This window comes from Oratosquilla oratoria, chromosome 4, assembly GCF_046742065.1.
Source record: "Oratosquilla oratoria isolate Oo_2021 chromosome 4, ASM4674206v1, whole genome shotgun sequence".
Taxonomy (NCBI): domain Eukaryota; kingdom Metazoa; phylum Arthropoda; class Malacostraca; order Stomatopoda; family Squillidae; genus Oratosquilla; species Oratosquilla oratoria.
In genome coordinates, this window is record NC_134780.1 from 40,084,885 (window position 1) to 40,110,737 (window position 25,853).

The 25,853-nt window shown below is 36.4% G+C and overlaps 1 protein-coding gene across 2 annotated transcripts in view; it reads left to right on the top strand.

The window, feature by feature from the left end:
• The first annotated feature begins 501 nt into the window (after window positions 1–501).
• The window catches only part of LOC143024802 (uncharacterized), a 31,375-nt gene continuing 6,023 nt past the window's right edge, over window positions 502–25,853 (top strand). The window contains exons 1-6 of one of the 2 annotated variants that reach the window (XM_076184020.1): window positions 502–567; window positions 15,171–15,664; window positions 16,674–16,795; window positions 20,193–20,332; window positions 24,856–25,002; window positions 25,410–25,535. In XM_076184020.1, the coding sequence (XP_076040135.1) occupies window positions 15,486–15,664; window positions 16,674–16,795; window positions 20,193–20,332; window positions 24,856–25,002; window positions 25,410–25,535 (714 nt within the window). In that variant the 5' untranslated portion in view covers window positions 502–567; window positions 15,171–15,485. Of the gene's footprint in view, window positions 568–1,350; window positions 1,455–15,170; window positions 15,665–16,673; window positions 16,796–20,192; window positions 20,333–24,855; window positions 25,003–25,409; window positions 25,536–25,853 lie in introns of those variants that run through there. The other variant, XM_076184021.1, reaches the window with a different exon arrangement.

Genomic DNA, 25,853 nt, shown 5'->3' on the forward strand with positions numbered 1-25,853 from the left:
ATCCTCTCGATATTCAAAGTAGTGAATAATTACAATATCATGGTACTGCGCATATACATTCAATAAATATTAAAAAACAAGAGAAAATTAATTTCTCCGTGTTGTAGCTTTCACGAACAGGTAAAATACTTCTTTGATATAGATATTAAACCGCTGAATAGTCACGGAATTTATTCAAGCGACTAAAATTGTCTGGCAACAGCTAACATGAATGTATAAGACTATTGGAGAATGATTTAATTGTATAACTTTTTTGCATTTGGTATATCCTGGTGTGGCGTAATTTACATACAGCGTGACAAAATAAATCTAACTCAAGTTCTGTTGCATTAATTATTAACTTTATAATGAGTGTGGCAGCAATCAGACATAGATCAACCTAAACTTGGCTGCCGACAACTCTGCGCCCTGATTGGTGGACCGCCATGAGGTGGGCGGAGTCTCTTGGATTGCGGGAACTTGTTGGTCGTCGGGGTGACAAGTGAATACATATTTCAGTCAGGTGGGAGCAACGGGAAGGAAAACAATACCCCAAAATCAAACCTCACCACGTCTATCGTCACCAAAGTGAGTTTTATAGATTAAACCCCTCACAGGACGATTGCAGCCTGATTTAATTTCAACGGTGGAATATCTGTTGGAAAATATGTCACCTCCATACGCTAGGATTCTGGTTGGGTGTGTACCACGTCAGGCTGTCCACCTCGCCTCAGACGACCGAATCGACGTAATATCATCGTCAGGAGGACAAGAACAATAAATTTTAACCAAGGGGAAAAAGAACTGTCTTACTCGCCAGGGATGACCTATGGGATTCCTTAGATAAACTGAGAAGACGAACTTGTTAACCCCCCCCCCCCCGCACCCCAAATGACCCCTCCAACGCTCATTCTCCCGGAGAAAACCTCGCTTTCTTTTTTAGTTTATTTATTATTATTTTCTTTCTCACACTACAAGAACATGTGACATGTCTTCCTCCGCCCCTTCCCTCCTTCCCTTCCTCCCTCCACACACATTTTTTTCTTATATTTTTAATGGGGCACCACCAAATCATCTACCAGTAATTGAGCACACACACACGTGCACACACACACACACACACACACACACACACACGCACACACGCACACACACATACACACATACACACATTTTACACGTACTTTGCGCATTCACACGTGTGCAGATATCTATACACATATGTGTACACGTATACATTGGACATACACATTAAACGTCGACGTACACAAACTAGCACAGTGTTACATAAAAACGCGCGCCTACGCTGGTCGTGTTATGTTGCTTTGATTTCTGTCTCTGCGAGACAATCGACCCGAGGCGGTCACGTAGGCTTGTTGACGTCGTCTAGACGCGGTCGGTCGCACAGTCGTGGATTTTATGAAATACTGTCGTGTCTTTACCCGCTTAAGACAACTGAGAGGTGTGATTTGAAGGTAAACTGTTGAGAATAATTAATGTGGTGATATCTGGCATTTTTTTTATCATTCCCGTTGGATAGATTATCGTGGTGCAATAGTGATGAAGTGATTTTGTGACGTGGTGAGTGTAGTGATGAATTACTAGGGTGATGTGGTGGTGTTTAATTTGTGATAATGAGTGGTGATGGAATGGTCCAACGGACACGATACATGGTGGTGGTATGTAAATTAACAATGAAGTGAAAAAAGGATTTCTGTGTCGTTCTGGGAAATGTTTTTGTTGTGACAACTGATGACGTTTCGTTTTTTTTGTGATGTGGTAGCGTCATGTTTGCTATAGGGGCTGTTTATACGACAGTATGATGTCTCTATACTTTATTTTATTTATCTTTATTCTATCTTATTAATTCATTTACCTATTTATCTTCCTTTATTATTTACGATTACGTAGTTTTTATGTTGACATTTTGTTGTTTAAGTGTTTTTGTTTAAGTGTTTTGAAGTTCAAGAAATGCGTGGTTCTGGTGCCACTACAGTGGCTAAGGTCCACACACACACACACACACACACACACACACACACACACACACACACACACATATATATATATATATATATATATATATATATATATGTACACTACATATATATACTGTGATCAGAGGTAGATCTGATTCTCTGTTTACATGATTGTACTTTTTGTCATTGTTACTCCGCCGATGTACCGATATGCTACTTTTACGTTCCTATGCAACTTGTGTCTCCAACAATCTTATTTTTTTTTTGGTAAAAAATCCTCTTGCATTCTTGTAACTATTTCGTTTTCCATTGAATTGTTCGTTAATAGTCTTTTTGTACTTCTACCAATTGTCAATATTTTTTCGTTTCTTGCTTGCATTTCTTTAAGAAAAAAAAAAAAAAAAAATCGTCACCATAATTGCTTCCAGTCCTATTTCGCAATTAGATCTTCCTGTAAAAATCTTTCTTATCCTCCATTCTCTTCATGATATTTGCATTGCTTGCAAACAGGTGTTTATAACTTTTTGTTACATACCTCATGTTATGTATATTAGTGATAATAATAGTAATAATTTGTAATAGTGGTAATAGTAGTAATAGTAATAGTACATACATGTACCAAAGGCTTCTTTCCCCCTTTCATGGGAGGTAACCAAAAAGAAAAAGGCATAGAAACCACTCCCACCCATTCCATTCCCTACATACTCCCGTCCCTTCCATCCTCTTCCCTCCCTCTTATCTTGGCACCTACTGGATGACGGGTCATCCCTGCATCCTGTCCACTGTCCTGGGTCAGAAGCAGTGTCGCAAGACACAGCACATCCACAGCAAGGCCGCTTCATTAAATCGGCGACCCCCCTCTCCGTCCCCTCATGCAGAAAAGAAGAAGACGGGGAGAAATCCCTTCAGGCTGCGTCAATTTATTTCTCATACACACAAAAAAGTAATAGTAATAATAGTAATAGTAATAATAATAGTAATAGTAGTAGTAATAGTAAGAGTAATAGTAATAATAGTTAATAGTAATGGTAATTGGTCATAGCAGTAGTAATAGTAATAGTAATAGTAGTAGTAATAATAGTAATAGTAATAATAGTAATAAGTAGTAGTAATAGTAGTAATAGTAGTAATAGTAGTAATAGTAGTAATAGTAGTAATAGTAGTAATAGTAGTAATAGTAGTAGTAGTAGTAGTAGTAGTAGTAGTAGTAGTAGTAGTAATAGTAGTAGTAATAGTAGTAGTAGTAGTAGTAGTAGTAGTAATAGTAGTAGTAATAGTAGTAGTAATAGTAGTAGTAATAGTAGTAGTAGTAGTAGTAGTAGTAGTAGTAGTAGTAGTAGTAGTAGTAGTAGTAGTAGTAGTAGTAGTAGTAATAGTAGTAATAGTAGTAATAGTAGTAATAGTAGTAATAGTAGTAATAGTAATAATAGTAGTAATAGTAATACTAGTAATATTAGTAATAGTAGTATTGATAGAAATAATAGTGATAATAGTAATAATAGTAATAGTAGTAATAGTAATAGCAATAGTAATAATAGTAACTAATAATAGTAATTGTAATAGTAGTAATAGTAGTAGTAATAGTAATAATAATAATAGTAGTAATAGTAGTATTAGTAATAAAAGTACTAATAGTAATAGTAGTAATAGTAATACTAATTAGTAATAATAGTTAAATAGCAGTAATAGTATTAGTAGTAATAGTAATAAAACTAATAATAGATAGTAATAATAGTAATACAAGTAGTAATGATAGTAATAATAGTAACTAATAATAGTAGTAGTAATAGTAGTAATAATAGTAGTAATAGTAATAATAATAATAGTAATAATTGTAATGATAATAGTAATAATAGTTGTAATAGTAGTAATAGTAATAGTAATAATAATAGTAGTAGGAATAATAATAATGATATTGATAGTAATAATAGTAATAGTAATAGTAATAATAGTAACTAATAATAGTAATTGTAGTAATAGTAGTAATAGTAATAGTAATAATAGTAGTAGTAATAATAGTAATAACAACAGTAGTAGTAATGATAGTAATAGTAGTAATAGTAATAGTAATAATAGTAATATTGATAGTAATAGAAATAGTAATAATATTAATAGTATTAGCAGTAATAATAGTAGTAATAGTAATAGTAATAATAGTAATAATAGTAATAATAGTAATAGCAATAGTAATAGCAATAGTAATAGTAATAATAGTAATAGCAATAATAGTAATAGTAATAATAGTAATAATAGTAATAATAGTAGTAATAATAGTAATAGTAGTGATAGTAATAATAATAGTAATAATAGTAACAGTAGTAGTAATAGTAGTAGTAGTAATTGTAATAGTAGTAATAGTAATAATAGTAATAGTAATAATAGTAGTAATAATAATGATAATGATGAATGATAATAATAATAATAATAATAATGATTGGTAATAATGATAATAAACCACTGTAATGATAATATTAATTATGATAATAATGAATGATATTAGTGATGACAATGATAATAGTGTTGATAACATTAAATAACAATAATAATTATAATATCGACAACAACAATATCAGTGAAATAGGCTGCCCGCCCCGATCCTTTTGGATTGCTTCCATCAATCAGTTAACTAATTATCAGTCAACTATTAGTGTAGAAACACATAAAATCACAATACAAGATTATAAAGATCTTGCACTTAAATTCGAGAATTACAGTGGATTGTTGTATGGGTTATATAGAAAAGGTTCTTCGTTTTTTTTTTTTGTTTTTTTTTTTGTACCTTATTACCTTTTATTAGTTTGATGTTGTTTTCTGGTTTAGTGCCTGTTATATTTTTGTTATAATTTTCGTTAATATTCTTTCATCAGTTGGTAGGCTGTGAACATTTGGTTACAGTAGAAAAGTGTATGTGTTATTTGGAGGGATTTTATCTCTGTGAATAAGCCACACCCCTCAATGCAATCCAATGCAATTTACGAATTTAAGTGCAAGCATGGAGACTCTGAACTCCTAGATAACGTAAAGGATTACAAAGGATAACAAAGGAAAAACTTACCGACAGGAGACTTTTTGGTCTATAACTAGGTCGGATGCGAAAAAAATAGATAAACGAATATGTAAATAAATAACGATAGATAACAAACAGATAAATAATAATAATTTATATAAAACAGATAAATGACATTGAATAGATATAGAATAATAAATGAATAAATGAATAAATGAAATAAATAGACAGACATTACAGCATATTGCTTAGGTGTTTATCGAAAAGATTCTTAAAACTTCAAACTCTACTACATTGCATTACCTCTGCAGGAAGTTTATTCAATTCATTTGCTACACGGCTGGCGAAGTTGTTTCTACCCATTTCCAAATTAACTCTACTTCCTGACAGTTTAAGACTATTATTTCTTGTCTGATTGCATTCAGTGTGAAAATTATGCCAGTTTTGATTATGTCAATTCCTTTTAAAATCTTGAAGATCTGTATCAAATTACCCCTGAATCTATTTTGTGTGTGTGTGGGGGGGGGGAATAGATTAATATGTTTTAGTCGATTTTCGTATCATTTCTGATATTTGGAATTAGTTACGTGGCTCGCTGTTGTACTTTTTCGAATCTCTCAACAAGAACACAAGTACTTTCAAGTAGACTTATGATGCCTCTCCAAAAAGAATCTATCACGTGATATCCACACACAAAAAGACATCACCCGGCAAGATGTAGTTGATGCTGCAAGGACAAAAATAATCTACCTATAGCAAAAACGCTCACGATACGAAAAGGACATCCTAATATCAACCAACAAAACACAAGAGAAAACCACACATTAAAATAATTTGCTGACGGACACTAAGTCACCGCAAAATGAAGACAGCACGTTGCGTGATATAACACTTGGAAGTCACTTTGACGACAAGAAACTAGAACTTCAGACAAGAAACTAGGACTTTAGAACGACCGCGGAGTGCAGACGGATACCAAGTCACCACACGGACTGTCCTCTCCCAGTGATCACCATATAAGGCATATACAGCTCCTTATAAGTCTTCTTAATGCGGAGATGATGATAGCGCAGAACCTCGACATTAATTACGGAGGTCTCCTCAATAGACTTCCCAAACCCCTTAAAGACAAAATAAGGAACTTTCCTGTCTATTCAACAGAATATGCCTTCAAGCTGCTATCCAACTACACACACACACACACACACGCACACACACACACACACACACATATATATATATATATACATAAATATATATGTATGTATATACATGAAAAATCACTAACGACGAATATACTTTGTTTCAACCAGAAATTCACACCGGAAAACTTGCACCCAAAATTCAGGAATTAATATTTTATATACGTGTGTGGCCTTGTATAGCTTCCGGTAGTCTTGCGGGATAGGTGGCAGAGAGAATCACTTCCCCACTTTCTATTTCCAAATCCCATCAACCCCGCTCACCTCCAGCTGGAAGCGCAACCTTGAGGGGTTGGCACTTGGTCTCCGGATTGGGCCCAAGATCTCTACCAACTTCGACTGTATTTCCTCCAACGTTTTCACACGCAGAGGGCTAGCAACCGGCGACAACTCACTTTCCTGCTACTGCTATCAGTCGATGACATATATACAGTACAATCTCGCATTAATACAAAGCAAACGCCAGTCCGTTATTTCCTCACGGGAGTAGGACAATCGCCCAAAGACGACTGCCCTCCCCCCTCCTCGAATTATTGATCAACACCATGTAAGCTGTAGTAGTAGTGGTGGTGGTGTTAATGGTGATGGTGATCATGTTGAAGTGATAGTAATAGTAATGGTAATGTGGGGTAGTGGTGTTGGTAAAGGTGGTAGTGGTGCTGGAGTTGGTGATGGTGGTGGTGATACTGGTGAGTTGGTGGTGGCAGTGGTGGAGTTGGTGGTGGTAATGGTTGTGATGCTAATTGCTGTAAATTACATCTCGGGAAGGAGGGGGGCATATGTCCTTGTAGGGGAGGGGAGTTGTCCAGGGGCAACTGTCCTAGACCCTTTCCACATAAACAGACCTATTAAATGGCAAGAGGACCGTTGCCGGCCCCTATGAGGCACCGGGTTTCCACTGATCGTTCGTACGTTACTCTTCTTCTGTAGCAACAACCAGTGAGGGGCGCTACTACCCTTTATATATATAAATATGTACATATATATATACATATATGTATATATATGTATATGTACATATGTATATGTATATGTATATGTTTATATATATATGTATATGTATATGTATATGTATATATGTATATATGTGTATATGTGTATATATGTGTATATATGTATATATATGTATATATATGTATATGTATGTATGTTATATATATATGTATGTATATATATGTATATATATGTATATATATATACATATATGTATATATATATGTATATAAAGGTATATATACATATATATATATATATATATATACATATACATATATACAGAAAAAAACACTGGGAAATAAGAAGCTTAGTCCGAACGTTTTCGTCTATTTAAGACATTATCAAGGAATACACAGTTACAGAGACAAAGGTGGATATATATACATAAAGTAGAAGACAAGCTAGGAACATGGGAAGGACACACAAGATGCTTCACAATCAGGTAGAGCCGATGTTTACATATACGGACGTTTGGACCATGACGTTACGTCACCCCGGCTTAGTAGCACTTGGAGAAGTTCTTACAATTTTATCAGTAACAAAATCATCAAGTTTAAATAATCCTAAACTTAAATTGATATTATGGTCAAAGGTTTGTTTAATATGACTGGACATAATATCAATTTAAGTTTAGGATTATTTAAGCTTGATGATTTTGTTATTGATAAAATTGTAAGAACTTCTTCAAGTGCTACTAAGCCGGGGTGACGTAACGTCATGGTCCAAACGTCCGTATATGTAAACATCGGCTCTACCTGATTGTGAAGCATCTTGTGTGTCCTTCCCATGTTCCTAGCTTGTCTTCTACTTTATGTATATATATCCACCTTTGCCTCTTTAACTGTGTTAATTCCATGCCATCGCAGTCCAGACTGAAGAATCGCTCGATGGAGACATCCGTTGGAATTCGAAACGTGGACGAGCCGAGGATTCGAACCCAGCTAACCCGTAACAACGTTACAGTGACTTAAACCAATACGCTATCAAGCTATCTCTCTTGATAGCGTATTGGTTTAAGTCACTGTAACTTTGTTACGAGTTAGCTGGGTTCGAATCCTCGGCTCGTCCACGTTTCAATTTCCAACGGATGTCTCCATCGAGCGATTCTTCAGTCTGGACTGCGATGGCATGGAATTAAAAGTGATTTGTGGTTGAAAAAAAGATATTAATTGATCACTGAGAACCATTCAGTGTATATGAATATATATATATATATAACTATTATATATATATATATATATATATATATATGTATATATATGTATATGTACGTGTAATAAAACCACTTGGAAAATAAAATGAAAGGTGATTAAACGTTTTCGTCTATTTAAGACATTTTCAAAGGTACAGAGTAAGGTAGCAGTGACATTATATATACAAAATAAGCACATTAGAGGAAATTAGAATAGGTCCAATAGTGACCTCACTCTCTCAATACTGCCGGACGTTTGGCCCGGCTACTGTCAACAATTTTGTATGTTACAAAGGTATCTAATTCATACATTTCCATACGCACATTCATGTTGTTCTCAAATGAAGCATTTATATAACATGATTCTATGATATTCCTCTCCTTAATGTCCTTACTTAAGACAATTTTCTTTGTGTTATCCCAATCAATGCAATGATTAAAATCCCTTAAATGCAGAAACAACCCACTTGAAACTTGCCCTGTTCTGATGTTATATTTATGTTGGTTTACTCTCAATTCTAAATCCTTGCCTGTTTGTCCAATATAATTAAAGTTGCAATTTTTGCAAGGGATACTATAAACACAGCCTTCATTACAAGCAGGTGAATTTTTAATCAACCTATTTTTAACAGTGTTGTTATTTTTAAAGACAACTTGGACACAAAATTTATTAAAATTACGAATTAAACTAACAAAGTTTTGATGAAAAGGGAGGGTTAAAATATTCTTAAAACTTAATTGATGATTATCAGTAAGACTATAAAAAAATTTCTTTGCTGTGTTTTGAGCTACGTCAATCAAGTGTTTTGGATATTTTAATTAATTACCAATGTCATAAATAGTTTCAATTTCTTGGTCTGAAAATTCTGGACATCAAACTCTAAAGGCCCTTAGAAACATTGAGGTGAATACTGATACTTTAGTCTTAAGATGGCGATAAGAATAATAATGAATATAAGAAAGGACATTGGTTGGTTTCCTATGAACATCTAATTTAAACTTATTACCAATTCTATAAATCATAACATCCAAAAAGGCCAGACTATTGTTCTGTTCAATTTATTTTGTAAATCTAATTCATGGTACCAAACTGTTTAACTTTAATAAAAAATTGTCTAAAGATTGGTCAATAAGCCACATACACAATATATCGTCAACGTATCTATGTCAAATGACTTTGTTAGGAATAACTTTAGGCAAAATATCTCTTTCAAAAAATTCCATATATAAGTTGCTTAAAACAGGAGGTAAAGGATTTCCCATTCCCATTCCAAACTTTTGCATTTAAAATTTACCATTACATTGAAATTTTGAATCTAATACACATAACTTAATGAGACTGATTATTGTGTGGACCGGCAGAGGCATGTCATATTTCTTCAATTCATCTTCTAAATATATTGATAAATCTAAAACGGGAACCCGGGTGAATAAACTAGTAACATAAAAACTAACAAGATTAAAATCAAAGGAGGAATTTTGACCAGATAGCTTTTCGATGAGGTCAACATTGTTTTTTATATGAGAATGGGAAATAGTACCTACAAGAGAGCTTAATAGCGACACCAACCACTTGGATAACTTGTAAGTACAAGAACCAATATAGCAAATGATAGGTCTAGCTGGATTATTGAGTTTGTGAGTTTTAATTAAACCGTACATATAAGGTAATGACGGTGACAACGGTACAAGTTGTTTGGCAAGTTCATTGTTTCCAACTAGCAATTTCTTAAGTTCTTTATTGAACTCACAGTTAACCGTCTCTAATGGGCTCTTGTTTACCTTCACATACGTTTCTTCATCACTTAATAATGTGTCCATTTTTTCAATATAATCAATTTTGTTAATAAGTACAACACAATAGCTTTTGTCTGCCTTTGTTATATGCAAGTCCTTGTCTTTCTTTAAGGCGTTTAATGCTGTGACAAACCTTTTTGGACAACTTGGATAATTTGCCACATTCAATGCATTATAAACAAAACCTTTACATATATTAATGTCTTGGACTGGGATATCACTGTATTTTTCTAAGTTGCAAAAACCCTTGGCAATATCAACATAGTTGACCTGTTGGTAGTTGGCAGCAAATTTTAATCCATATCCTAAGGCACATTTTGCATCAAAACTTAAAGGTTTATCAGAAAGATTAAGAATAAAATCGGAATTAGCATGCTTGCTCCAATCACTATCAATTATTAGTCGGTTCAATTTCTTTCTCAGCATAAGTTCTAATTTCTTACATTCCTTTCTTAATGTGCCAAATACATAGTCTAACAGTTTACCTTTCCACTCCTCAGGAATTGCTTTATGAAATGCACTTTTCTTTTCACTAGTAATTTTAAAAGAATCACTCACTTCGATCTTCATAATGTCAATGTGTTTCTTTTGTATAATCCTTTCAAATTCTTCAAATGGTTTTTGCCGCAGTTTCACTAATCTCTTGGTAAGTAACGATCTTGGCATTACTTATTCATCCAAACAGTTCTTAAAAAATTTGTTAGTTTAATTCGTACTTTTAATAAAATTGGTGTCCAAATTGTCTTTAAAGATAACAACACTGTTAAAAACAGGTTGATTAAAAATTCACCTGCTTGTAATGAAGGCTGTGTTTATAGTATCCCTTGCAAAAATTGAAACTTAAATTATATTGGACAAACAGGCAAGGATTTAAAATTGAGAGTAAACCAACATAAATATAACATCAGAACAGGGCAAGTTTCAGGTGGGTTGTTTTTGCATTTAAGGGATTTAAATAATTGCATTGATTGGGATAACACAAAGAAAATTGTCTTAAGTAAGGACATTAAGGAGAGGGATATCATAGAATCATATTATATAAAAGCTTCATTTGAGAACAACATGAATATGCGTATGGGAATGTATAAATTAGATAACTTTGTAACATATAAAATTGTTGACAGTAGCCGGCCCAAACGTCCGGCAGTGCTGAGAGAGTGAGGTCACTATTGGACCTGTCCTAATTCCCTCCTAATGTGCTTCTTTTGTATATATAATGTCACTGCTACCTTACTCTGTACCTTTGAAAATGTCTTAAATAGACGAAAACGTTTAGTCATCTTTCATTTTATTTTCCCAGTGGTTTTATTACACATTTTGTGAATCACGTGTTTTTGTGATTTATTCGCATATATATATATATATATATATATATATATGTATATATATATATGTATATATGTATATATATATATATATGTATATATATATATACGTATGTATATATATATGAATATATAAAATATATATATATATATATAATGTATATATATAATTATATATATGTATATATATACACATATAATATATATATATATATATATATATGTATGTATATATCTATATATATATATATATATTTGTTTATTTATTATATTTACTTTTATTTCATTTTTCATATTTTTTAGTAAATAGTCTCAAATCACAAACGAATGCCGAGTGACTCTGGTCCGTAGGGGATGTCACAACATGGAGTCGGTACTTCGTACAGGATCCTGGCTGGAGGTGCCCGTGGACTGTCAATGGCTGGGCTATAACGGCACCAAGTCTGACGTCAGTAAAACGCCAGAGCCCCCACGAGGATAGGTGCGGTGGTAAAATGCAATCCGCGAGAATAGAAACGACAACGACATGGAGTTGCAATTCACATATATTAAAGTAAATGTAAATACAACATGTATTTTCTTAATAACGGTTATGAGTAAGGGGGCAGGGGGAGTGGCAGGGGTAAATAAGATATATTTCGAAATGGGTTTGGTAAATACCGTTTCTAGGTTCTTGCCAACGCCCGACCACCGCCGTCATGGCGACATGACGTAGGAGAACAATTATGAGCGTGATGGCTCGAGCGATTTCTTCACGACATTATACTACCAAGACCCAAACAAATAGTATGGATATTTGATCGATTACATTCCTGTTTTGTGCATTCTTCATGTGTATATACATTATGAACACATCCCTGCCTGTAAACTTTGTAAATACTTTGTACATACAGATTGCGTGTGGCTATCTGTACAGATCTCTATGTACAGGTATGGCGTACATGCAGATCAATAATTGGACTAGTTCCGTATATTTTCCATGAAGCAAAACAAACTGTGTTGATATGTGCTTTGGATACGTCCTGTATGTTGTGCATTTAATTACAAAGGGGGAGCATACCGACATGAGACCTTTTGGTCCATAACTAGGTCGGATGCGAAAAAATTATGATAATGATAGATAGATAAATAAATAAATAAAAATAATACTATAAATAATAATAAACAGAATAAATAGATAAATAGGGAAAATTGAATAACAAACAGGTGAATATAAATAATAATAAATGGACATATTGTTATTTCTTTTATATAAGATTGAGATAAATATGGTATATCCAATATGCTTCTTCTCTTTTTGTTAACCAATCGTACTAAGTTTATACTCCTATCAAATGGAGTAGTCATTGCAGGAAGAAGTTCATTTCTCCTAAAGCTGGGGAACTCTTTTCATTGATTGATTCCTGCATGCACGCACACACACACACACACACACACACACACACACACACACACACACACACACACATATATATATATATATATATATATATATGTATGTATATTCACGTATGTACCACACTTCTACATGTTTATGACTTATTAACTTGGTTTCTTTTTCTAATATAACAACGCTTTTCTACTTATGAAATTATGGGGAAATGGTGAACCCCTACGAAAATTATGGGGGACAAAATTCGTTTCCCCCATTACCACCACTATTGCACCAAATACGCCAGAGATGGTGCACAACGATAAGATAAAAGAAAAAAAAAACATTTACAAAAGCGGACCAATTTCTTCCACTGTCTGATATCATAGTTCGACGTGATTTAAAACGCAATGTCACGGTCGTTCCTCGTCATAATTCTCTGCCCCCCATTTTATATTCTCGTCCTCGATTTATCTATTTCTTTTCTGTCGTGGTGGATGGGTTTGCCAAGTAACACCGTGCCCATCACAAACCAGGTTTCAAGAACAAACATTTAATTTCAACGACACCACCAGTGCATTATGAATACGCGTTGGGTTAGATTTTTTTTTTTATAATTGTGGGCACAAATAGAATTATCCCCCAATGGGTTCCTTTCCACTATACTGCACTATCCTAACCTAATTTAATCTTATCTGACATATTGCCCAAGATAATCAAGGCACAATGAATATAATAATTACATCAAAATGTCGCTGTGGAGAGTGGTGGTCGACATGACGTTACTCGAAAGAAAGGTATCCAAAGTAATCCAAAGCTGGAGAAAAGACCTTTAGGAAAGAGTTACTATTTTGTGTGTCGTGGTTTGCGCAGGCTGTGTTTACACGATTTAGTGTTTGTTATTTTGTTTTCTGGAATTGTGTCTTATTGCCTAATACCTCTATTTTATATATTTTTATTTTCTAACAAAAAAAAATGTATAATACTGATCCTGCTATAGAAATGTAGTATTTATCCTAGATCTAGGAATTCACTCGATTAATTCTAACAACTTTAGAAGCATAAACAACAATCAAATAAACACATAGATAATAGATATATAGATAAGTAAATGAACAAACATACAAACAAATAAGTACTCTGCCACGTGTATATTAGTACTCTGTGACAGATATCTCTAGTGTCGACGACATAGTTTGGGAGGGGGTAGAGGGAGGGGGAGTAGACATTCGTCGACCACGTCAAACCTTCATGATGATCTCATGAGTGAGTGACAGTATATTCATACTCACAAGTGCACACGCAAACATTACTTTCTATCGATGTTTGGTCGATACGAGAACTAGGTCCTGGGTGGTTCATTGGTAACATGGCTCATTGGTCTCACGCGTGAGTAGGCCAAGTTCGAATCACTGAGGGGAGGGGGGGTACTAAAAATATGTATTGGTAGAAAGGTTTCTTATCTATGCATGTTTGCAATATGTCGGGATTGCACAATCCAGACTTATACTAAAGCCTTCTGTGAAGACAGGACATCCTTGTGTAAGAAAAGAGAAGACACCAATGGTCCTAGCGTCCCTCCCTACTGAGGTACTTCTTCACCGAGCGTGGGTGGGCTGTCCGAAGTACGTGTGAAACAAACTACATATACTAGTAAACAGTCTGGTCTGTAGGGATGTCACTTAAATTCCTTAAAACTCGACTGCATAAGAAATCCCCATATTAGAGTTTGTCCATCAACAGTGGACAAATGCTCCCTCATTTTATTTCTTCCACTTACGTATTTGTCTATTGATGGTGAACAAATGTTCTCCTGCACAACGACAATCGCTCCTCATTCTCCTTAACCGTCCCTTAGGCTCTTTTCACCTTTCCCCGTTCCCCCAGTTCCTGCTATCTATTCTTAGAGAATTATGTGCCACGGATATATATTTGAAATAGTTCTAACAGTCAAAGCTCGTAATAATAAAGGCTCCGTCCTCAAATGGTGTTCCTTTTGATAGGTTTCATACATATTGGATCCTATCAAGGATTCTAGCAGGTCTGCAGCTTGGGTTTATATTAAAAAAAAAAAAAAAAAAAAAAACACCTATACGGATGATAGTGAATTATTTAACATACTTAAAGTAGAATATATTAATTCTGACTTGAACTTTTTGTGTTTATATGTGTTACAGACTTGTCTTTTGAACGGTTAGTTTTAAACACATTACACGAGGGAACAAAAACCAAACATGCTAAATAAATTTAGTTTTTTTTATCTGACTTTATATATCACTGCAAAAGTAACAATCGTCTGATGTGATTCTTACACGTTTCAGAGACTCCAGACTGATGCTGAGAGGACGTCAGACAGTTTAGGGACTTAGGATGTCTGCAGGATCTCCAGGTAATGGGATGTAGATGCAGAAGGATGACAGAAGATCAAAGATGGAAGCTTGAGAACCGAACCCCGCTTTGAAGAGCGCAAACTCTTCCCATCGAGATTCCTAATAATTGAACTGTTACTAAATAACCCAGTTCTAAGGGAGTTCTGAGGAAACCCGTTACCTCTTTGTGTCTTCGTGTAAAGAAACAGACTTCATATCCAGTTCGATAGTCTTCGTCAAGGACAGACCCTTTTGTAGGAAGACACGATGGGTGCAGGAAACAGTAAGAAGAGCGCCTTACGAGCGACACACGACGACCACGAAAATGCCATCAACTGCATGGTGCTCTCCGAAGACAGCTCACTTCTGGTGACCGGATCAGACGACAAAACTGCCCGGATGTGGTGCACCCAGACAGAGGACATGCAGTGCCTTGGGGTCTTCAAGTGAGTCCAACGTCCAAAACTATTTCTCTTTTCCGGTTCCTCTGGTAAAGAATAGGAATATTTCTGGATATCTAAAGTCTTCTTGCAGTCTGGGTTGCTTCTTAGTCTACAATCTGAAGATCTTGTGTGTGTGTGTGTGTGTGTGTGTGTGTGTGTGTGTGTGTGTGTGTGTGTGTGTGTGTGTGTGTGTGTGTGTGAGTGAGTGTGGACACGATTCAGCGTTCTTTTGTTTTGATACGATTTATTATTTGCTGCTGAATCGTTTGGAATTCGTTTCACTTGTAGCTGATAATAGACGACGTGTGGTATTTTTCACGCTATCATCGCATTTGTTGCAAAGAAATTAATATTAATATTACTTTATCCATATATTAATTTATTCACTTGTTTATTTATTTATCACTTTTGGTGAAGTGAGAAACGACGCTTTGTTGACATCCAAAAGTTACTGGAGGCTGTTTAGGGTCGAGCTAGGTCATTCGTGCGTAGTACGAGACGATATCTTATGAACTTTAGTGATACCCCTTCGGACCGGAGTCACCTATAAAAGGATCTCGCATAGTCAAAGTTTATTTACAATGTTTCTTTCTATTGTTGGCAAACATTACGCTTACCGTGCATTCAGTATCAATAAAAAATTATCTCAATATGTTTAAATGATATCTATTATCAATATAATACTGACATTATTAATGGAATTACTTTGAATTGTCAGTAAATATCTATTTTGCATTTGGGGTCCCTTAAATTCTGTGCAACATTGAGCATTTTGAGTTGTATTACAAATTGCATAATTACATTTTCTTGTACCTCTTCAAGAAAGAGGTAAAGGAGACTATAATGATGTAATAAAAACTAAAATACTCAACGTTGCAGAGAATTTGAGGGACTCCAAATGCAAAATAGATGTTTATTGACAATCTTTAATATGTTTACTATCCCAGCTTGGCCTTTACTGTTATTATTGTTGTTATGGAATATTCTTCACCAGTGATTCTTTCTTTCGCAGGGGACATAAGGGTTATGTGTCCTGTGTAGCAATCAATGATACCTTTGTCCTGACTGGTTCAGAAGACTGCACAGTCAGGAAGTGGGACATGACCACGTGTGACTGTGTCTTCGTCTATGAAGGTGGGTTTATGTGCACGAAAAGACACACATACACACACACACACACACACACACACACATACACTCACAAACACACTTACACACAGATATATATATATATATATATATATACATATATATATATATATATATATACATATATAAGCACAGGCACACACACACACACGCACACACACAGTACTAAAAAAAATAGAAGGAAACTAGAAAGAATACAGAGAGCAACAACAAAGTTGGCACCAGCTCTTTCCAAATTAACATACGAACAAAGATTATCGAAATTGGAACTACCAACACTAGAGCAGAGAAGAGAAAGAGGTGATCTACTGACTATATTTAGAATCATGAAAGGAATGGAAATCCTTGACAGGAATGATTTACTAAAAAAATTACAATGGAAAAACAAGAGGTCATGAAAAGAAACTCAAAAAGGATAACTATAGAAGAGATCGGAAAAAGAATAGCTTCCCACACAGAGTGCTGGATATCTGGAATAACTTAGATAAAGGAACAGTGTGTGCAAATACTATTCAAGATTTTAAGAAAAAACTTGATGCTGAAAGATACAAAGACGGGTCATCACGAGCATAGCTCCCTTCACATGAAATACAACTAGGTAAATACACACACACACACACACACACACACACACACACACACACACAGCTGTGAACTAGAATTCCGTAAGCTGCCGAATAAGACGAAAATTCTCAAGAGTACACGGAAAGCAAGAGGCCTGGGTTGTATTGAGTGGAGGGGGAGCATCATTTGTGGTTGCCCAAAATGACCTCTGTGTAGTGTTGAACGTATCTATCATGAGAAAATGCAAGGGAACCAAGGCGAATTGGGAAAAAACGGCGACGATTTTGATTCAAATGTCGACATAAACGCAGAGCCCTTTGGAGGCGCTCTACTGAAACTAAATGTAAATAGAGGCTTTGAAACCCCAACAGGGGTTGCTAGATTGTACGGCGATGACTTAATTTTTGGCTTTGGTAAGTACGAAAAAAACCGAGTCGAATCATAGATATGGAAAGGGAGATGAATCTTAATAGAAACAGGTGGGAGAGAGAATTCATGGAATTAAGGAACGAGATTGTGATTTTAAGGAAAGACTATTTTGAAGTCAATAGAGAGGTAAGTGAACCAAGTCTGAAATAAATAACGAGTTAGGTGAATTAGAAAAATAACTAATTGAGGTTAAATGTGAAAATGAAAAGATGAAAAACAATGATACTACTGGTAGTGAGAATTAAAAAAAAAGTAAATCACAAAATACAGACAATGTCTGAATGAATTGAAGAAAACTTAGGTGAGGAAAGTTTGCAGAAGATTAAGAAACAGAATGAAAACAGAGAAAACGAAGAGATAGTTTTTAGAGAAATAATATAACAACAGATACAGGAAAATGCAAAGAACACTATTACCCAAGTAATCAGAGAAATAGCAAATTGAGTCAGAGATACAGTGGATAGAAAAAAGTGTATTGTAGTATATGGACTAAAGGAAAAACATGGTTTGAGTAGGTACTCGAGAGAAAAATCAGAAAAAGAAATGGTAAAAACAATTCTAAAAGAAGTACAAGAAGTAGAAAAAGAAGTCGAAGAAGTATATAGAATGGGGCAATATTCTAAAGAAAGAAAAGGACACATAAGGGTAAAAAAAAAAAAAAAAAAAAAAAACGAGAAAAGAACGAAGACCGAAAGCACGGAGTTCCATTGGAGAGTCTTTGACATAAGGCGGCTGAGAGAATGGTGCATCAAGGTAAGCAAAACGAAAGGAACAGAAAACGGGGTAGAGAAGGAGAAAAAAGTAGCCTACACTAATATAGACGGATTAATCTCATGATTGAGTGAACTAAGAAATTACCTGTCAGAAGAAAAAACAGACAATGGGAATTGTGAAGACGAAATTAAGGGGTCCACTACCACCAAATAGTATTGCACATGGATTATACAATTATTGGATTAAAAAAAGAAAGGAGAAACAGGGCGGAGGAATCATGTTTTTGGCTAAAAAAAAAAAAACTTAAATGTGACGAAGGTTACAGTAGGAAAAAGCAGTGTGGAAATAATCATGATAAAAGTTGAAGACAGAGACACGAAAAGTAGAAAGTTTGTTGTGATTTATGCGCCCCCATAAACGGGCTATTGGAAAGAGGGCGAGCATTCAAAATGTTAGAAGATACAAGACATTCATAAACGTGATGCTGAAGGATGGAGGTCCTTGGTACTTATGAGAGATTTTAACTGCAAAGAAATCTGTTGGGAAGAGATGATAATAAAAAGAGAGGATCTATGGGGAAATGTATTACTAGACATGACTGTAGAACATACAATAACACAATGGATAAAAGAAAATACCAGATATAGAAGTAATGAAGAACCGTCGAGACTAGATTTAATATTTACAACAGAAACTGAAATTGTGGATAGAATTGAATACGAGACACCATTTAGAAAGAGTGAAAATTGCTCTTTATAAAACCCCACTAGACATTTGGCCCGTCTGGTGGGGTTTTTGTCCATGTAAGGGACACTAACCATAATATTGACTGGGACAATGTTAGCAAAATTGTTGTTTGTAATTCTGTTTTAGAAAGGAACATCATTGAATCCAGTTTTATAAAGAGCAATTTTGATAACAATATTAACTTGAGTTTAGGTTTATTTAAATTAGATAATTTCATAATTAATAGGATAGTAAAGCAGTACCATGGCTCCTAATTGTGCCAGATGTCCTGTGGACGTTTCGGCCACATGGTTTTGCTCCATTGTATTTCCTGTTTTATTGTTTTATTATGACTATTATTAGTTCCATTTGTAAATGAATGTGTGTGTATGTATATTGTACGAAACTTTTATGTGACTATAACCTTCCCCAGTTTTCTTATTTCTGTATAAATATTATGTTCTATGTCTCTTTCTTGTACTCTGAGGATGTCGTAATAGACGAAAACGTTTAGTATTCCGACTTTATTTTCCCTGTGGTTTTATGTATTTTTTATATCATAAATTACCTCAGTAGTCTGGAAGATACTCATTAAAACATGTTATTTGTGGAAATTTTAGTTGTGATGGAGGGGTACAATACAAAAATAAACAAAAATATTATAATGAAAAAGATAAATGAATGAATATAATAGATAGATTAAACGAAATTAAATAAGATGAAAAATTTATAAATGGGTTTGAGAATTGTTATCATAAACGAATGCGTTGTCAAAGCAGTATCCACTCAGGATCCTAGAATTTAAAGACGTAAATACCAATAACAGTAATGCGCATGTCTGGATAGAGCTAACACTAGACCCTTGTAAAATTTAGTAACTAATGTAAATTAGGGTTTTATTTACTCTTCATGGCTACAACAATAACAACATTTCTGTCCCTCGGCACAGGCCACGAAAAGAAGATCAGCCGGATCATCTGCACGGGAGAGTTTGTCTTTTCGTCTTCGTTGGACAAGACGGTGAAAGCGTGGTTCTTCGACCTGCCCGACCTTATGACTGGCACCGACGCTTGCATCAAAACTTTCACGGTGCGTGTCGAAGGCACCGGGGTGGGGGGGTGGGGGTGAATGGAGGTGTACGTTTCTATGGGGGGAGGGGAAAGGAGGGTAAGTGTCTGTTACATGTTCTTAGGGGGTAAGATGGGGGGACTTTTTTTTTTTTTTTTTTTTTAGGATATAGGGAATGGAGGGTACGTCTCCGTGAGAGGGGAAGGAGGGTACATGTTCTTAGGGGGTAAGATAGGGGGAGTTATATGTTTTTGGAATAATAATTAATAATAATAATGATAATAATAATAATAATAACAATAATAATAATGATAATAATAATAATAATAACAATAATAATAATAATTATACTAAAGGCTTTTCCCCCTTACACGGGGGGTAGCCAAAAAGAAAAAGGCATAGAAACCACTCCCATCCCCTACATATTCCACTCCCCTCCACCCTCCTCCCTCCCGCTCATCTTGGCACCTCCTGGATGACGGGTCATCCTTGCATCCTGTCTACTGCCCTGGGTCAGAAGCAGTGTCATAAGACAGCACATCCACAGCAAGGCCGCTTCATAAATTCGGCGAACCCCCCCTCTCCGTCCCCTCATGCAGAAAAGGAGAAGACGGGGAGAAATCCCTTCGGGATGCATCAAATTATTTCTCATACTTACTTCCTCACCCCCAGTCCCCCACCCACTCACCCTCATGGATCACAGCATCATCCATATACAACCCTTCTCCATTCACCCCTATCTTCTGTCCTCTCCCGTCCTTCCTCAAACGACATTCCTTTCTTTTGTTATGCCCCCTTTTACATCATCCATCCATCTCATCCTAGGAAGCCCCCTCATATTCACCCCTTCCACCTCTGCCTTCCACACCTCTTTTACTAATCTTTCTTCACTCATTCTTTCCATGTGTCCAAACCATCCTAATACTCTTTCATCAACCCTATCTCCCAACTTCCTTTCCACCCCTGTTCTCCTCCTCACCTCGTCATTTCTCACTCTATCTAGCCTAGTAACCCCTATCATACTCGTACTTCTCAGACATTTCATCTGAAACACATTCAAACTCCTTCTCTCTTTCTCTCTTATGTTCCATGTTTCTGTCCCATACAGTGCTGTCGGCACAATCACTCCTTCATATAACTTCCTCTTAACATCCATTCCTAGATGTCTATTTCTCATTACACTCTTTAATCCACCAAGGCATTTACTCACTTCTCTCAATCTACATTCTACCTCCACCCCCACTCCTCCCTTTCCTGCCACATTCACACCCAAGTATCTGAAAATACTACACTCACACTTGTCCCCCTTTCCCTTGTAAAGTGGAACTATACAGGCACTCCTCCAGTCCTCCGGCACTCTACCCTCTCTTAAACAATCATTAAACAACCTCACCAGCCAGTCCACCATAACTGTACCTCCTTTCTTTAGACATTCTGCATGACATCCATCCAACCCAGGTGCCTTACCTGCTCTCATCATCTTAACACCTGCTTTCACTTCATTTTTCCTTATTTCTCCTCCATTTTCCTCACTCACCACTCTAATTTTCTTAGCGCTTCCCACTGCAACTACCTTTCCCTCCCTATCCTCTTTTACACTTAGCAACTCCCTAAAATACTCTGCCCACCTTCCTCTTACTGCCCTCTCTTCCATTATCATCTCTCCATCTGCACCTTTTAGCTTTTCTTCTCTACTTGATTCGCCTCCTCTTTCTCTTTCAATTTCCTTCCAAAACATCTTTTTATTACTTTCAAAATTCTCTGTCATACTCTTACCCCATTTCACATCTGCTCTCCTCTTTGCTTCCTTTATCTAATGCTTAACTTCACTTCTCTTTACTTTGTACCTCTCATACGATTCCCTCGTCCTTATTTGTAGCCAATCTATGAAAGCCTGCTTCTTCTCTTCTACACCCTTCTTTGCTTCCTCATCCCACCACTCACTTCCCTCCCTTCTATTTCCTCCCGCCCTCCTTGTTCTACACACCATCTTTGCACACCTTATGATTCCCTCCTTGAACCATCCCCATTCCTCCTCCACTCCTAGTTCTACTCTATCCTTCACTCCCTCCCACTCCTCTCTTAGCTTCTTACTATACTCTTCTCCTTTTCTTTCTCATTTAAGCAGTTTACTCTAAGTACCTCCCTACCTTCTGCCCTTTTCCTCTTTCTCCACCTATTCTCCACTCTCAATTTACTTTCCATCAGAAAATGATATGATATTCCCCCACTCTCTCCCCTTAGAACATGTACATCCTTAACTCTTCCTGCTATACTCCTGGTTACCACTATATAGTCCATTGACGCTCTATCTGCCACCCTTCCATCCACCACCCTCTCCCATGTGTACTTATGCTTGACTTTCTTCCTAAACACTGTATTTGCTATCATCAACTCTCTTTCAAGACATATCTCCACCATCAATTTTCCAATACGACTTTTACCTGGAACTCCATACTTCCCAATCACTCCATCTATTGGTTCGTTTCCTACCCTAGCATTAAGGTCTCCCAATACAATTACATTAATATTTCTCCCTAATCCCTCTATGCACTCATTTAAATCTACCCAAAAAGCCTCCCTTTCCTCTACACTCTTCTCACTACCAGGCCCATACACAAAAAAAATAAATAAATAAATAAATAAATAAATATCTCCCTTCCCAGCTTTACCTTCATCCACATCAACCTTGAAGAAACCTCCTTCCACGCCACTACACGCTTACCTATCTCTTCACTTACTAGTATAGCCACCCCTTCGCTCCCTCGTCCCCTCTTCACTCCTGAGAACCTCTCAGCTACATTCCCAAACTCACACTCACCCTCCCTTTCATTTTAATTTCACTCAAAACCAGCACATCTATCTTTGTTCTCACAAACATACTGCCTATATCTTCCCTTTTACTCTCATCTGTACCTCATCCACGCACATTAAAAGACCCAAACCTTAGGGTACTAGTTGGAAAACTCCTCGACCCTCTTATGCCTTTACTTTTTTTTAGGAATGTCCCCTTTGGGGCTACACGTAGCAGGAATCATAATCCTATCCCCCGTCCCGTTTTTTGTCGCCTCTTACGACTCAAGTGGGAAGACTTGGTGGTAGCATTCTTTTCCCTCACCACAGGGTAAGCAAAAAAGGAAATGAATATTCAGAGAAATGGTACAGGACAGTAAAAAGGGGTTGGGGAACACCATAACGGAGGGACAGTCGTAGTAGAAAAGTGCCATAATTTCTCTATGAACAGTTTTCCTGTAGCAAGACAAAATGATGTGTGGCTCTGGCCCGTAGGGACGCCCCATATAGACCCTAAAGTATCAACTGCATGTTACTTTGCCACAATAACATACAGCCAATAGTAGTGGTGGTGGTGGTGGTGGTGGTGGTAGTGGTAGTGGTAGTGGTAGTAGTAGTAGTAGTAGTAGTAGTAGTAGTAGTAGTTGCAGTAGTAGTAGTAGTACTAACAATTAATAATGATAATAATAATAATGATAATAATAATAATGATTAATAATAATAATAATAATAATAATAATAATAATGATAATAATAATAACAATAGTAATAATAATAATATAATAATAATTCATTTGGCATTGAATCAATATACATGAAGTGCAGATGATGAAAAGAACACATAGTTCGAAATAACAATTACAAATGCCGAGGATAAAAAAAAAAAAAAAAAATTGTGAGCTTATTTCTATTGTGGGGAATGGGGGAAAGGATGTTGCTTGGTTGTAGATGTTTTGGGGAGGAAATAAGGGGTGGGGGGAAGAGAGGGTGCTTGTCTGTTGGGGGTAAGATATGGGTTGGGGGGAAAGGGAGGGGATGTGTCTGTAGGAGTAAGAGAAGGGTTGGTGGGGAAGCTAAGGGAAGGGGAGGGATGAAGGGTGATGAAGAGAGGGAGAGGTGGTCTATGAAAGGAAGTGGGGAATAGTGGTAGGAAATAGACAAGAATTGATTTAGCAACAGTGGTTCACGAATGGAATAGATTTAGTAACCATGTAGTGAGCGTTGAAACAATGGGTTGTTTTAAGAGACGAGATATTTTTATGGATAGGGATGGTAGATGGTAAGGAACATGGAACTGCTTAGTATAGGCCTAAGGTCTCCTGCAGTCTCCTCCATTCTTGTGTTCTTAGGTAGTATGGAGAGGAGAGGGAAGTAGGTGAGGGTTTTATCAAGCTGTCCTCATGGAACCACTCAAACCGTAAACCTTTCCAAGTTGTCTGAAACAACATTGGCTACCTTGACACGTTTTGTAATCAATGATAATTAATACTACAACCATTTACGTTCGCATTTATCATTCATGTTTGACAAAATGGGGAACGTAGCCAATGTTATTGTTGACATCTTGCAAAAGTTTATTCATTATTTACTTATCTATATTTATCATTATTATTATTTCATATTGCCTCCATGAGGACGCCCTAACCTTGTACCCAAGGACCTCCTCCTACTCGTCCCGGGGGACATGACCAGGAGTCCTATCCCTCCCACACCTTCCTATCGCAGGACCTCCTGATCCTTCTCTCCTGCAGGGCCACACGAAGGGCGTCACCCCGATCATCTTCATCCCGGGCACCGATTTCTCAGAGTCGAAGATCCATCCCGACGATGTCCTCCTGACGGGGAGCCACGACAGGACGGCTAGGTCGTGGTCCTTCGACACGGGCGACTGTCTCAAGGTGAGCCTTGAAGAAGGGGCTGGAGGGTGGGCGGCCATAGGGGGGGTCATGTGTGTTTATACATTTGTTGTGCCCTCACAGAGACATGAACCCTTGTACAACGAGTGCGTGTGCGCGCGTGTGTGTGTGTGTGTGTTCGTGTGTGTGTGCGCGTGTGTGTAAGTGTGTGTGTGTGTGTGTGCGCGCGCGTGTAAGTGTGTGTGTGTGTGTGTGTGTGTGTGTGTGTGTGAGAGAGAGAGAGAGAGAGAGAGAGAGAGAGAGAGAGACGGATCCACACCACCCTACAACCTCCCAAGTCCATTCCTTTGCCGCCGCCCTAACATCAACTGTTCTCTTCCCTGCATCAACAACGTGGATGTGGAACACTCCTCCTCCTCATCCTCCTCCGTCACTGATCACGGCGACAGATCTTCAAGGGCCACACCGATGCCATCACGTGTATGGTGACAGACGTCTCCGGAAACTTCCTTTACACCGGGAGCAACGACGGCACCATTCGCAGCTGGGACACCAGGACGGGGAAGGTGATCAAGGTAGGTCACATGTCTTTGCTCATTTTTTTTAAACTTTACTTATTTATCAATTTTATTCATCCATCTATTTGTTTGTTTATTTATTTGTTTGCCTGTTTACGTGTTTATAAATTTGTTTGTTTATGTCAGTTTATTTATGTTTATTTTCTCGTTTATTTGTTTGCTTGTTTCCTTAATTTCTTATTCGTTTACTTGTTTATTTGCTTATTTGTTTACTTGTGTTTATTTATTTATGTGTTGTTCCCTTTTTTGTTTACTTATTTGCTTGCTTATTAGTTTACTTGTTCATTCGGGTGTTTATTTATTTGTTTGTTTGCT